The 14,280-nt window shown below is 41.2% G+C and overlaps 1 protein-coding gene across 3 annotated transcripts in view; it reads left to right on the top strand.

The window, feature by feature from the left end:
• The window catches only part of WARS2 (tryptophanyl tRNA synthetase 2, mitochondrial), a 76,286-nt gene that overhangs the window by 53,130 nt on the left and 8,876 nt on the right, over positions 1 to 14,280 (top strand). For all 3 annotated transcript variants that reach the window (XM_037910194.1, XM_037910198.2, XM_043551295.1), the window contains one exon: positions 12,951 to 13,031. In XM_037910194.1, coding sequence (XP_037766122.1) covers positions 12,951 to 13,031 — 81 coding nt within the window. The remainder of the gene's footprint in view (positions 1 to 12,950; positions 13,032 to 14,280) is intronic.

Genomic DNA, 14,280 nt, shown 5'->3' with positions numbered 1-14,280 from the left:
ACACACATGCACACACACCCACACACACCATGCACACAGTCCTGCCAGTTGATGTTTATAGTTACCAGTCCAGAGTCTGGATCAATCTAGTGGCCAGCCAGATTGGTCGCAGAGGGGAGCCGGGCTCTGTCGGTCACCATCCGATGTTCCTGGAGTTGTGGCGAGATGAACCCAAAGTCCCATGGCCAAGCACCCTGTTTTCATAGTCTTTTTTCTCTGTTGAAGTCTATGGATTTTGCTGTCTATGTTTACAAATTACTATGGTTACTCCTTAATTGGTCTTATCCTTTGATGTTAACATTTCAAAACACCTCCGAGAGGGTCATCCTGTCCTGGTTTCGATTTAATCAATTGTCTTGTCTTTAGGGGTGCCAGCCTTCACCTTAGGGTCATCAATCTGCCCTTCCTCAATCATGCATGCGTGTTGATGGTTCTCCAGTGTCCTTAAGTCTCTTCACTCCTTCTTCCTTGACCATCTGGCTATAACAATGGCCTTCACACTTTATTTTTTCCTGATGCATACATTCCTCATTCACACAGTCTTTTACAAAGACCTTTAAAGGTATACAGCAGTTTTTATGTTGAGCAAGAAAGGCACTGTAAATTAAACCTTACTAAATCTTGTAATCAAAACAGTTCACATTGTGGCCCGGGCCTTCAACATTCCTCTAATCTTATTAACATAGACACAATACAAGATCCTGTCTTTTACTTACTAAACCTGAAAACAAATAAATGTATATTTAACTAGAGTGCCTAATTTATAATATATATAGGAAACCATAGTAGACATTATAACTTATCCTAAAACAAAAGGGTGATCATAATCAGTCATAAGGATTGTTCTGGTCTGTCCCTGCCTTAACATCAGTACAGACACTGGCAGTCTGTCAGATGCGTTTCTACCAATGTCCCAGGGGGTCATTCTTTTCTGCTATTCAAAAAGGGTGGCTGGTAGGATGATCAAATCGTACATTAATTCTTATAGTACAAATATAAAATCCTGCTCCTACACAGAGTCCCAGTGTTTCCTCTGTTGTCCAGCAAATAGCTGTGAAACTAGCTCGTTCCCATAGTGGTTAACAGCCTACAACTGCTATCAGTTACTCTGTTATACAAAATGGCTCCTAATCTAGCAGAAAAAGGCAAGATAACAAGAACCAATAGCTGGAAACTGAAGCCAGACAAATTCAAATGAAAAATTAAATATAATTTTTTACTGTGATAGTGATTAGCCACTGGAAGAAACTACCAAGGGAAGTGGTAGATTCTCCATCTCCTGATACCTTCACATCAAGACTGGATGGATGCCTTTCTAAAAGATATGCTTTAGCCAAATACAAGTTATATTTTCATCAAATAAAAGTTATTGGGCTAACTAGGTAAAGTTTATTGGCCTGTGATATACAGGAGGGTCAGACTAGATGGTGTAACTGTCCCTTATGGCCTTAAACTCTATGAATGAGCTCGAGTGGTAGAGGTCTGTGATGTGAATCTGATGATATGTCTAAACTTCAAGCTGGGGGTATGATGCCCAGCTCAAGGAAACATACTTGCACTAGCTCTTATCCAGCTAGTATGCTAAAAATAGAATGTAACTGCAGTGGTGTGACCGGCAAGAAGGACTAACCACTCCGACTACGTACCTGTTCAAGACCTTAGGCATGTACTCAGGGCAGCTAGCCCCTCCCACCAGACTACTCTGTTTTTAGCAGGCTTGATCTGATTGAGCTAGCCCAAATATGTCTCCTTGAGCTGGGCTTCACACTCCCAGCTCAAAGTGTAGACTTTACCTAAAGATTCCAACACTACGAGTCAATAGACATGGGAGTCAGTATAGTTCTACATGATGGAGTTTCTGTTTTTAAGTTTGCTTTTTTTAAAACTTGAGAAACTTCATACAAAACTACATTTTAAAAAGTTAACATTGCAAAGTTAAGCACTCAAAAGTTAGGAAATACCAATTTTAAGGCTGCCTGTGCAACATTAATTCAGCCCCTTTGTGCATATGCATTATGATAGTCTTTTAATTACTATTTTGCCTGCAGCACACCTGCATGATTCTGTGCACAGGATGGATAGTGCTTGGGGAATGAATCAGAACTATGTAGTTAATAAAGCTAGCATTCATGGGACCCCCACTTCGTCTGTTCAAGAAGTTAGTAGGTGTGTAGTGAATGAGGCAGGGGATTCCAGGAAGAGAAAGGATGGTTTCATGGTTAAGGCAGTTGAATGCCACCTTGGAGAATTGGATTCTGTCCCCACCTCTGCCACAGAGTTCCTGTGTGATGCTGGGCAAGTCACTTAGACCAGACTTTTCACAAGTTGTCACTTATTGCATGTTCCTTCATTTTCTGGATAGGAAATGCCAGAAGTAAGGGTGCCCCTGTAGCCTTCATTTGGCCCCATTTCGTGTATGCAATCTTAATTCTAGCATTTCCTAAGCTTTGAGTGTTTGATTTTACAACCTTAATTTACCTCTTACATAACTGCCAATGAGTGTGTGTGTGTAAATGTAACTTTACATTTTAGAAGAGAAAACTGACAAAAATTCACCATGTGGAATTATACTGACGCCCCACATGGATCATCAGCAAGGTTGGAACTTTTAGTTCTCCGAGTGGCTTCTGTGTGTTCTCACTTCTGGGATTATTACTTCCTGGCGTTGAGCTGTGAAATCTTTCTAGAGAGCAGTGTCCATTGGGGCCACTTTGCCTCTCCTCCCCCTTGGTTCAAAGAGGATTCATAGGCTGTAAAGGGGGAGTGCCCCTAACTACCCTTCACTTCCTTTTTTAACCACCAAAGGTACAGCAAGCTCAGATATCGAGCAGTGCCTGTGACACTTTGCTCATCGGTTTCTTTGTTTTTCTTAGTGCAGTTTTTCTTTTATTAGAAGAACAAATTGAAAATGATACCCCTTGGGCACAGGTATTATCTGAATGACCTCCAGGAACAAGAGGGCTTCCTCTCCTCTACCTATGTCGTGTTTCTCAGGCCCAGTCAACTTATTCTTGCAGTATCTAAATCCAGTATCAACTTCATCTGGACGTTGCTAGCCTAAGTTACTGTGCCCAGCTTAAGCAGTCTGCCTCCGTGGTCTTATCTGGGTGAGCCTGGCACCATCAATGCAATGCCATGGTCCCTGGATCCCTCTGTGTTGACCTAATTGGGCACTGACTTCCCAGCACTAAGGTCCTTGGATCCTTATAGGTTGACCTTATGTGTTCCTGAGGTTCCCACACTGTAGACTTCCCTGGATCCATCCAGGCTGACTGAGTTCAGTGCTTAGGATCTAAAATCATGACCTGGTGACCTACTTAATGAAGTGGCCTGGTTCCAATTTATGGGTCACTATAACTGGCACTAAGGTCGACCTTAGTTGAAGTGGTTCTGTACCCAGCTCAAGTGACAGTAGGATCCATGGATTCATCTGAACCAACATAGCTGGCAAAGATTCAGCACCATTAGCTTGGATAAGCCACCAGTCAAAGTTGTTGTTTGTCCCATGTCTGCAGTACTCAGGGCTCTGGTGCTCAGGTCAACTGGGTCCAATGCTGAAAGTCTCTGAAGTGACATTTATTAGGAGAGTATTAGATTGCATGTCAGTATTACCAAGGTTCCTGATTTGTCAAGGTCAGATGAGTGTGATGCCAAAGGTCCCGCACCCTTTTTTTTTCCATCAGTGCTGCTTAGCAGATCGGTGGTGAGGCTCCAGAACCACAAGTTCAGAGTGAATCACATACTGTGATGTTCTATATTTAGTATAAGTGGCTCACAAGCCCCAAAACTTAACTCAGTAGACTGAGTCTGGTGTTGAGTGAAATTGACTCTGTTTATCTAGGTGGCACCGTAGTCTCCTGATCCTTTGAGCCCTACTTCATCAACACCCCTAAATCTGGCTCTACTATCATAGAGCCTTTCCATAGCCAGATGCTTAGTCTCAAGTAGGCATTACTGATAGGTGATGTCTTGATGTCTTGACCTATTGCAAGAATAGACAGCTGAAACTGTAGGAATTCCTTTTGTGGGAGTCCTTCCAGGAGAAACCAGAAGAACTGTTCACGCACCATGCTGGGGTTCTGCATACAACCTGAAATGGCCTTCATTGGCTCCTAAACCCTTCAGCTGGGTTCCCTATCTGAGGCGCCCTTGAATGCAAAGACACCCTCAGCACTGAAACCTTGGAAACCTGTTCCCAGGCCTGGGCTGAGGTAGCTTCAGTACCTGAGTCTCCATTCTGTGCCACGTATGGGCTCTGAAAATGACTTTGAAAACATCCAAGGCTGTGATTATCTGGAGACATCTAGGTTCCCAACACCTGTATCAATGCTTTATTTCTGACTCCTGGAGTCCACTCCTTATCTACTAATGTTGGATTACTGGATCTGCATGTCTTTTTTATGTATGCAGTGTTGTTATAGCCATGTCAGTCCCCGGATACTAGAGAAAGTGGGTGAGGTAATATCCTTTACTGGACCAACTTGACAAGCAAGTGTGCATTGACATTTCCAAGTCTTTGAGTGAATAACAATTTTAAAGAAATTTTTTAAAGGAAATCTTGGCATCCCCTCCTGCTTTGGCACAGAAGGTCTTTATGATCAGATTGGGCCCTCCAGTGCCAGATCTCCAGTGCTTTTGTTCTGGAACCTATTCTTACAGCAGTGCCAGGAAGAGCTTGGACTTACATTCTCCATTTGGGTTTAGCAAACAATCTGTTTCAGGTGCACGTGCCTCAGAAATGTTCTTACATTCTTTTAAATTTACCTGAACCTGACTGCTTATGTAAGTAACCATGCCCAGTGGGAAAGAATTTAACTTGTAAATCTGGGATTCTCAGCTGAGTTTAAGATCGCCATATTTGGGGTCGGGAAGGAATTTTCCTCCAGGGCAGATTGGAAGAGGCCCTGGAGGTTTTTCGCATTCCTCTGTAGCATGGGGCACGGGTCACTTGCTGGAGGATTCTCTGCTTCTTGAAGTCTTTAAACTACGATTTGAGGACTTCAATAGCACAGATATAGGTGTGAGGTTTTTTGCAGGAGTGGTGGGTGAAATTCTGTGGCCTGTGTTGTGCAGGGGGTCATACTAGATGATCATAATGGTCCCTTCTGACCTAAATATCTATGAATCTATGAAACATAATTTGCTTAGAATTGTTAGTGCTATTCCTTGAACACACAGTACATGAAAATTGCTACTTATAAGGTGACATTGACATTGTATCACCTCTTCACAGGACAAACACCAGAGCCTGCTATACCAGTCCACCTCATTGAAAGTATCTATTAAATGCTTTTCTTTTAAGCAGCACATAAATGAGAGAGAGAGAACCCTGCTATCTTGACTTGATCTTTCTCAATCAACAGGGCACTCATCTAGACTTGGGTCCACAGACAGGTTCCATAACAGCGTAAATGGGTGCTACATTTACTCAGGCTATGCCTGTAGCTCCATAAGACTGATTACAAAAGGAATCTTGATACTTACACCTGAGCTATTTATGTATCAAGTCATTCAAAAGACTGAAGGTGAAGATAACGTGCTTATTAAGGAATTCCCTTCCCTCCTTTCTTACAATCTGCAGTAATATTTCTAGATGGGATGTTCACCTTGTTTCCCAGCCCTTTTGAGATTTATGGATTCTGCAAGAGATAAAAGCTCCACATACGGGTTTGGAGTTGAAATCTGTTTGTTTAGCTAGTGAATCTTTCTCGCTTTTGATCAGAACTTACCTATACCCTGGCAAATTCTTTTAACAGTTTTCATACAACAGCATAAATGTCTTACCTCTGGCTGATATTATGTGTTATGCAAGTGGAGACCCAACCAGGTCTCTTTATTACCAGGGTGAACATCTATTGTCTCCAGTTCTGCTTCAGAGTCGAGCAAGACCCATTGTCATTGGCAGAGTCTCTTTTTTTTGACTGGAATCAGGAATTCTATGCGTTCCCTCTGATTTCCATTGGTTCAGGAAATCTGTCTGCAGATCATTTGGGATGGAACCAAGATGTTGTTAGTAGCCATAACCAGGTCTTGTAGCATGTTTGAAGACAAATCTGCAATCTGTTGTTAGCATTACTTTACAATGTACTGGATCTTCTACCCCTGCATCTTCTCAGACCTACATCTGGACTTCTGGATTGCCAACAGGCTTGATGAGAGAGTTTGTTGGAAGTTTAATGGTTCTTATCAAAAAGCAGCAATCTTTGACCAAACAAATCTCTTGCTTTTAACATTGCTATTTATTACACTTTGAACATTCAGAACTGTGTTTTGAGTTCTATCAAGCTTTCTGGGTGATGATTTCAGTTTCCACCCTCACGTGCTTAGGTTAGTAGTGCTCACACACTTGCAACACCATACTTTGCAGAAAGGCTGCACTGTGCACCACTAAGATTTCTGGAGATAATTGCTTTGTCCTTCACACCTGTGTCCAAGGAATCTTTTTACATGATTTATTTTACAGCAGCACATTTGTTTGTACTGTGAATACCACAAGGGAACCATACTCACTTAGCCGCCCCGGGAGTGTTCTCTCTAGTGCATATGTTTCTTTTGATTTGGGGTTAGAGTCTTGTTTCACCAAGCTCTTGTCTGTTTTGTTGGAGTTTGCTGGAGGGAAGAGGACGTTCCTCATAGGTGTAGCTACATGCTAGACTTTGAGATACCAGCCTAATGGCCAGTCCTCTATAAACAGTAGTCCATATGATAAGTGTGATATGATCAGTGTTCTCATCCCCATTTCCAGTCTCAAGTCCTCTCCGTTTCTGCTAACCAGCCTATTTCTGCAATCTTTTTTACACCCATGCTTAAGACTTGTCAGATGTTTATTCACCTGGATATATCAAAAAGTATTCAACTAATCCAAAGAAACATCCACATAGGCTCCTGTCTTCATTGAATTTGAAAAGCTGTTACTTGAAGCTCTATATGTACTTAAAGCACCAAAAAAATAAACTAAATAAAATGTTGTCCCTTGCATTCTGATCTGGGAGAACAAAACTGTGGTCCCTTCTGATATCTCTTGACTTGCCATCCAGAGCTGATGCTCACTTTGGCAATTCTGAGTCCTTGTTCCAGGGTTGTGGGGGGAAGGGTACTGCTCACTAATCTCCCACAGGTGGGAATATGTGGAAGCCACCCTAAGGAAAGAGACTACTTAAAACTAACTGTTGGTCTTTGAATGCACTGCCTCTGCATATTCACTCTTCACCCCACCCTCACCACTTCAGAGTCTAAGGTAAATAATTCCAAAATTAGGGAAGGAGCTGAAAGGTGGTTAGGGTCTTTGGTTGCCCCTTTAATAACTTCTGAATCCTCCACAAGGGAAGGGTAGAGAGAGGCAGTTGACTCCAATACACACTACTCTCTAGAAAGTTTCCATAGCAAATATGCAGGTGCAATACACTTGAAGAATGCCAGTTACTGGTAAGGAACCTCTATATCACCAGCACAGATGTATATCACTTTGAACTGATGGAATAACTGGTAGCAGTATTAGGCTGTTGTCCTCTATGTGGACTGGCTCCTAGAGGCAGATGAGACATATGCTTTTTCAGTCAGTTTCACGTATGTAAAATGTCAGGAACCAGGACGTGGGCAGTCTGGCCTAGTGGTCAGAGCAGGAGTCATGTCTAGTGGGCAGAGCAGGTATCCAGGTCAGAGAACAGAAGTGCGTGGGAGAGTTGGGGTCAACTGCTAAGTACCAGAGCCAGGGGGCTGAGCCAGAGTCAGGACCGGGAGTCAAAGCTGAGGATTGGAGCTGGGGTTAGATCCAAATGCCAGAGCAAAGGATTGAGCCAGAGTTTGAGTCTGTCATAAATATAAAGGGAAGGGTAAACACCTTTAAAATCCCTCCTGGCCAGAGGAAAAACCCTTTCACCTGTAAAGGGTTAAGAAGCTAGGATAACCTCACTGGCACCTGACCAAAATGACCAATGAGGAGACAAGATACTTTCAAAGCTGGAGCTGGGGGAGAAACAAAGGTTCTGTCTGTCTGTGTGATGCTTTTGCCGGGAACAGAAAGGAATGGAGTATTAGAACTTAGTAAGTAATCTAGCTAGATATGCATTAGATTCTGTTTTGTTTAAATGGCTGATAAAATAAGTTGTGCTGAATGGAATGTATATTCCTGTTTTTGTGTCTTTTTGTAACTTAAGGTTTTGCCTAGAGGGATTCTCTGTGTTTTGAATCTGATTACCCTGTAAGGTATTTACCATCCTGATTTTACAGAGGTGATTCTTTTACTTTTTCTTTAATTAAAATTCTTCTTTTAAGAACCTGATTGCTTTTTTCATTGTTCTTGAAATCCAAGGGTTTGGGTCTGTGTTCACCTATGTAAATTGGTGAGGATTTTTATCAAGCCTTCCCCAGGAAAGGGGGTGTAGGGCTTGGGAGGATTTGGGGGGGAAAGACGTTTCCAAGCGGACTCTTTCCCTGTTATATATATTCGTTAGACGCTTGGTGGTGGCAGCAAAAAAGTCCAAAGGGCAAAAGGTAAAATAGTTTGTACCTTGGGGAAGTTTTAACCTAAGCTAGTAAAAATAAGCTTAGGGGGTTTTCATGCAGGTCCCCACATCCGTACCCTAGAGTTCAGAGTGGGGAAGGAACCTTGACAGAGTCAGAACTGGGAGGTAGAGCCAAGATTGATAGCCAATGGTCAGAAGCAAAGTGAAAGGACAGTGTAATTAAAATTGTCTAACTGTTACAGTTATAGATAGGGTCTTGTCAGTAGCTCAGGTCAGGTGATGATGTGACAGAGAATGGGATGCCAGCCTTCCATCACCTCCTCCCCAAATTCCACAATCTTATCTCCGCCACAAACAGGCCATAGTCTGTCAGGCCCTACACCATCCCTTTTCTGCAGTTCTGTAAAGTTGCATACACTCAAGTGTTTGCAGAAGGCAGTGCTGGAAATCTGACATCCAAGCTGGGGCACAGTTACGGTTGTGGTACATTCTCTTAAGCAGATGATGGACTTAACTTTCCATGTCATTTTATTTTTTTATTTTATTAGGGTTGTCGATTAATCGCAGTTAACTCATGCGATTAACTGAAAAAAATTAATCATGATTTTAAAAATTAATTGCAGTTAAACGTAGTTTTAATCGCACTGTTAAACAATAAAATTCCAATTGAAATTTATTAAATATTTTTGGATGTTTTTCTACATTTTCAAGTATCTTGATTTCAATTACAAGACAGAATACAAAGTAAACAATGCTTACTTTATATTATTATTTTTATTACAAATATTTGCACTGTAAAAATTATAAAAGAAATAGTAGTTTTCAATTCATGTCATACTAGTATTTTAGTGCAATCTCTTTATCGTGAAAGTGCAGTTTACAGATATAGATTATTTTTTGTTACATAACTGCATTCAAAAACAAAACAATGTAAAACTTTAGAGCCTACAGGTCCACTCAGTCCTACTTCTTGTTCAGCCAATCGCTAAGACAAACAGGTTTGTTTACATTTATGGGAGATAACGCTGCCCGCTTCTTGTTTACAATGTCATCTGAAAGTGAGAACAGGCCTTCGCATGGCACTTTTGCAGCCAACATTGCAAGGTATTTATGTGCCAGATATGCTAAACATTCGTATACCCCTTCATGCTTCGGCCACCATTCCAGAGGACATGCTTCCATGCTGATGACGCTCATTAAAAAAAAATGTGTTAATTAAATTTGTGACTGAACTCCTTAGGGGAGAATTTGTATGTCTGCTGCTCTGTTTTACCCACATTCTGCCATGTATTTCATGTTATAGCAGTCTCGGATGATGACCCTGTTGTTTGTTTTAAGAACACTTTCACTTCAGATTTGACAAAACGCAAAGAAGGTACCAATGTGAGATTTCTAAAGATAGCTACAGCACTTGACCCAAGGTTTAAGAATCTGAAGTGCCTTCCAAAATCTGAGAGGGACGAGGTGTGGAGCATGCTTTCAGAAGTCTTAAAAGAGCAACACTCTGTTGCGGAAATTACAGAACCCGAACCACCAAAAAAGAAAATCGACCTTCTGCTGGTGGCATCTGACTCAGATTATTAAAATGAACATGTATCGGTCCGCACTGCTTTGGATTGTTATCGAGCAGAACCCATCATCAGCATGGACGCATGTCCTCTGGAGTGGTGGTTGGAGCATGAAGGGACATATGAATCTTTAGCACATCTGGCAAGTAAGTATCTTGAGGCGCCAGCTACAACAGTGCCATGCGAACGCTTGTTCTCACTTTCAAGTGACATTGTAAACAAGAAGTGGGCAGCATTCTCTCATGATAAAGCAATTGCACTACAGTACTTTTATTAAGTGAATTGAAAAATACTATTTTTGTTTTTTACAGTGCAAATATTCTTAATCAAAAATAAATATAAAGTGAGCACTGTACAATCTGTGTTGTAATTGAAATCAATATATTTGAAAATGTAGATAACATCCAAAAATATTTAAATAGATGATATTCTATTATTGTTTAGCAGTGCGATGAATCAGGATTAATTTTTTTAATCGCTTGACAGCCCTAGATTTTATGTGAATGTTATGTATAGAACAGCCTTAACTGATACACAACACTGTGTTTTTGTGTATTAGTTTCCCAAGTTTTTAGATAGGATCCTCAGCATTTCAGTTACTTCTTTCAGAAAGAACAGGACCTTCATCAAAGAGTTTTTTGAAGCTATTGCCCTTTGTGGAAGGAGTTGTTTGTTTTTCAAAGGTTTTGCTCTTCATTAATATTAGCATGATAAATGTTACGAAAGTTTATTCAAAGCTATTGAAAATTAATTGAGTGATAGAGAGATGGGGCATGTCTTTTTTACTTTTGCCTATTTCTTTCTATTATATGAATTAACTCCACGGTCCCTTGTTTAGCAGCACAGAGAAGGACTTCCTGCAGAATTTTAAATGAATTAAATTCCATTGGGGCAATGAGTTAACAAGCCTTTTATTTATTTTACCCTGTGTGATTGTTTTTCTTTGTTTCTTCCATGCTTCTTTGTGCTCCCTCCCTGGCAGCTTTTCTTTACATTAGCATGTGCTCTTATCACTTTGTTAATAATGGACCATGCCTCATGTGAATCTGTCTTTGGGGGCTAGAAGTGAATGTAACTCGCTGCTTAGAGCCAGGGGTGCAGAATGGCTGACAGCACAGTGTTCCGGTAACACACGGGATGTCAAAGCAACTGGCACAATGGGCACATGCAGCCTTGGTTGTGGGAGGGAGGCATGACAGAGGCATATCGTGAAATCTGTAGCTTTGAAAGAGAGGCCTTGTCAACACCAATGCAGCAGAACAACATCCCCTCTTAGTTTGTGACTAGAAGAAAGAAACGATAAATTGTTTTGTACCAGATGGTGATTCCTCCTAAATGAAATAGGCATAGGTTAAGTCAGTTCCATCCAGCTCGGTTTACATTGCATATTGCATAGAGGACAAATTTGGCGCCATCTTGTCACACTTTGCCTTGTGTACTAAAGCCAGGCAGGCAAATGAACATGAAGGAATCAAAAAAGAGAAGGTCTGGGAGGCTTCATGTCACTGTAATCAGTTCCTGAGCTATTCACCTCAGGTCATCAGTTCAGCTGTGGACCATATCATTAGTGACCAAAAGTAATTACAATCTTAGGGCTATTTAATTATATTAAATTTAGTCACTTGTGGAATCGGTCCTTTTCCAAGTCTACATACAACACCAAAATGATTTCTGCAGATGATATTAGTAATTGTCCCACTTGTTGTTAATAAGCACTTTTTAAAGCTTTTTATCTGAGCTCTCAGATCGAAACACAAGCATTAAGTTTCTCAACCCCTCTGTCCTAGGTGTTATCATACCTCTGAACCCATACCTGCCAGCATGTGACAGAGGCAACTGAAATGTGTGGCAAGTGACCAGAAGTGGAACACCTCATAAATTACCTCCAGACAAAAACAGTTAAAATGGAGTTAAGATTGAGAGTACACATCAGTGATTCATGGTGGGGTTTTTTAATACAGCGATGTTGTAATTATTTCCAAAACATGCATTATAAACCCAGGAAATTCAGAATTAAAGTTAAACTTTAACAGGAATCCTAACATATTAAGGTTTAGAAATATGAGGGCACCAAACAACCTTAACTCTGCCCTGTAGTGAATGACACCATTAGGAAAGAAAAAAAATCTAAAATATATTTAAAAATAATCTAATCTAATCTTACAAATGCTAAAATGTGTTAATCATTTCATTTCCTGAAGGCATTTTGGTGGTTGCAGTCTCCCACATTAGATTTGGCATCCTGGCTCTCTGCCCCATGCATCCTTCCCTAAGTCAATGGATATTTTGAATCAGTCTTCCTCTTGCATTTGCAAAACATCTCCTGCCTTTGATGCTGCAGAACAGGCAGGCTGATTAACCCAAAATGTAGAACATTCCACAAAATCCAGAATACTTAAGAGGTCTAGGTGTCCCCATTTTACAGACAGGACAACTGAAGCACAGAGAGGTGTTTGACTTCCACAGCAAATTAATGTTGGAGCTAGGACTAGAAGCAAGGGGATCTGACTAACAGTCCTGTGCTGTAACCCCTAGCCCACTGCCTCAAGGTACTTGGCATTCTGAGCATAAAGGCCAAGATCTGAATGAACATGAAAATTAAACACCCGTCTCATCTCTGCAGTTTTCTTTCTTGGTCAGTTAGGGCAGGCTGACCACGTAGGGTGGGGAAGCTTGTACTGCTGTTGAAGGAGCTGTACTTGTACTATGGATCAATATAGGTTCCTCAGTCACTAGGGCTCTCTGTTACTTCTCACCAGCACTAAACTCACTGAAAAAATGTTAGCCAAAAATAAACTAATCTTACTAATCTCTGGTTTGATAGCCTTTACTGGCTGTGCTTTCTCTAGACATGATGTGTGCAGGTGAAAATACATTAACCCTATTCCGATTTCTTATGGCTTTTTTTTTTTTTTAGGTGCCTGAACATGCAGAACTTGGTTGGATTCTTGGGTGCTTAACTAGTATGCCACGTATACAAAGCTTTCCCCAGTGGAAGGTAAGGTTTATATGATCAGCATATTAAACTACAAGGAGATTTAAGGGAATTTAATAAAAACAGTATTGTCCTTCTTGTAAAACTTTCTGTTGCCTGTGGACCATAAACACTGGGCCAGTCATTCTTACTAAAAGGTGATGGAGTCACTTCAGGAAGAGGAAAGAAAACAACCCCATACAATGCTATTACTATAGGAGACATAACTGTATATTGTGAGTCAATGAGGCGGCTGCTGTGGGAGGTTACAAAGTAGCATACCTGTATAAGCAGAGAATACAGAGGCAGTTAAAGAAGGTTTTCAATTATAGACTGGTATTTTTAATCATTTATCAAAATGCTTAAAGTTCTTATTTCAAGCCTCATAACATAATAAAATGCAATGACTACAGCACAACATTAAGGCTAAAAAATCAAGCAGTCACAAGTAAGGAAATTCCATGAGTAAGTCTTCTGCAACATTAGTTGGCCATTCTGTGTGTCGTATGGTATGGGATATATTAAGGTTTACATTTTAAAAGGGATACAGAAATAAACATTACTAAAGATGACTGTGGCTGAGTTGATGTTTTGAAAAATCTTCCCTTTTGCCATTCATGACATATGTGCTTAATTTCTTAGTATTACATCAACACTGTTTTTTGCATTTAATTTCCGTGGGTTTTATTTATTTAACAAGAAGAGAAATCAGAAGTGTGCTGGGATGTGTAAACTCCACGCTGACAGGGAATGGGGCTAGGGAGGTTCAGTGCTAAGGTAGTCCCACCTCTCTGGCCCTTCCAACCATGCATGGTAGGGTGGAAGGCATTCAAAGGAGGAAGGTGCAATCAGCAAGGGGGAAGCCCTGAGAATGGAGCGGCTGGAGAGTCTCCTGAAGCAGCAGGAGGAACCTCCACCATGCCAGAGACCCCCAGCTCTGGGAAGAGTCCAGTGAGCCCTAGAAACAAGTCTGGCAGGGAGAGCATGATTGGGCTGTCTAGCCCAAAGGACTCCAGTAAAGCTGCTACCCAGGCATCTCTGAAGTAAGGTGGTGCCACTGACCTTTTTTTTTTTTTTGACCCCTGGAAGGGTTTCTTTGTTGACTTTGAACTCCACAAGGGTGGGGGCCACTGCAAGGGCTAGGAGGCTGTGGTCTTGACAAGGCTGACCCTGTGGTGGTAACTGGGCATGGCAAGAGGCCCCGACCGAGCTAGAGAAGTGCCCCAGAAAGAATCTCTTAAAAGTGGTGGAGAATGCGGGCACTTGGTCAGCT

The sequence above is a fragment of the Chelonia mydas genome, chromosome 1, assembly GCF_015237465.2.
Source record: "Chelonia mydas isolate rCheMyd1 chromosome 1, rCheMyd1.pri.v2, whole genome shotgun sequence".
Classification (NCBI taxonomy): domain Eukaryota; kingdom Metazoa; phylum Chordata; order Testudines; family Cheloniidae; genus Chelonia; species Chelonia mydas.
Note: the sequence above shows the minus strand (reverse complement) of the source record. Positions and strands in the feature narration are given on the sequence as shown.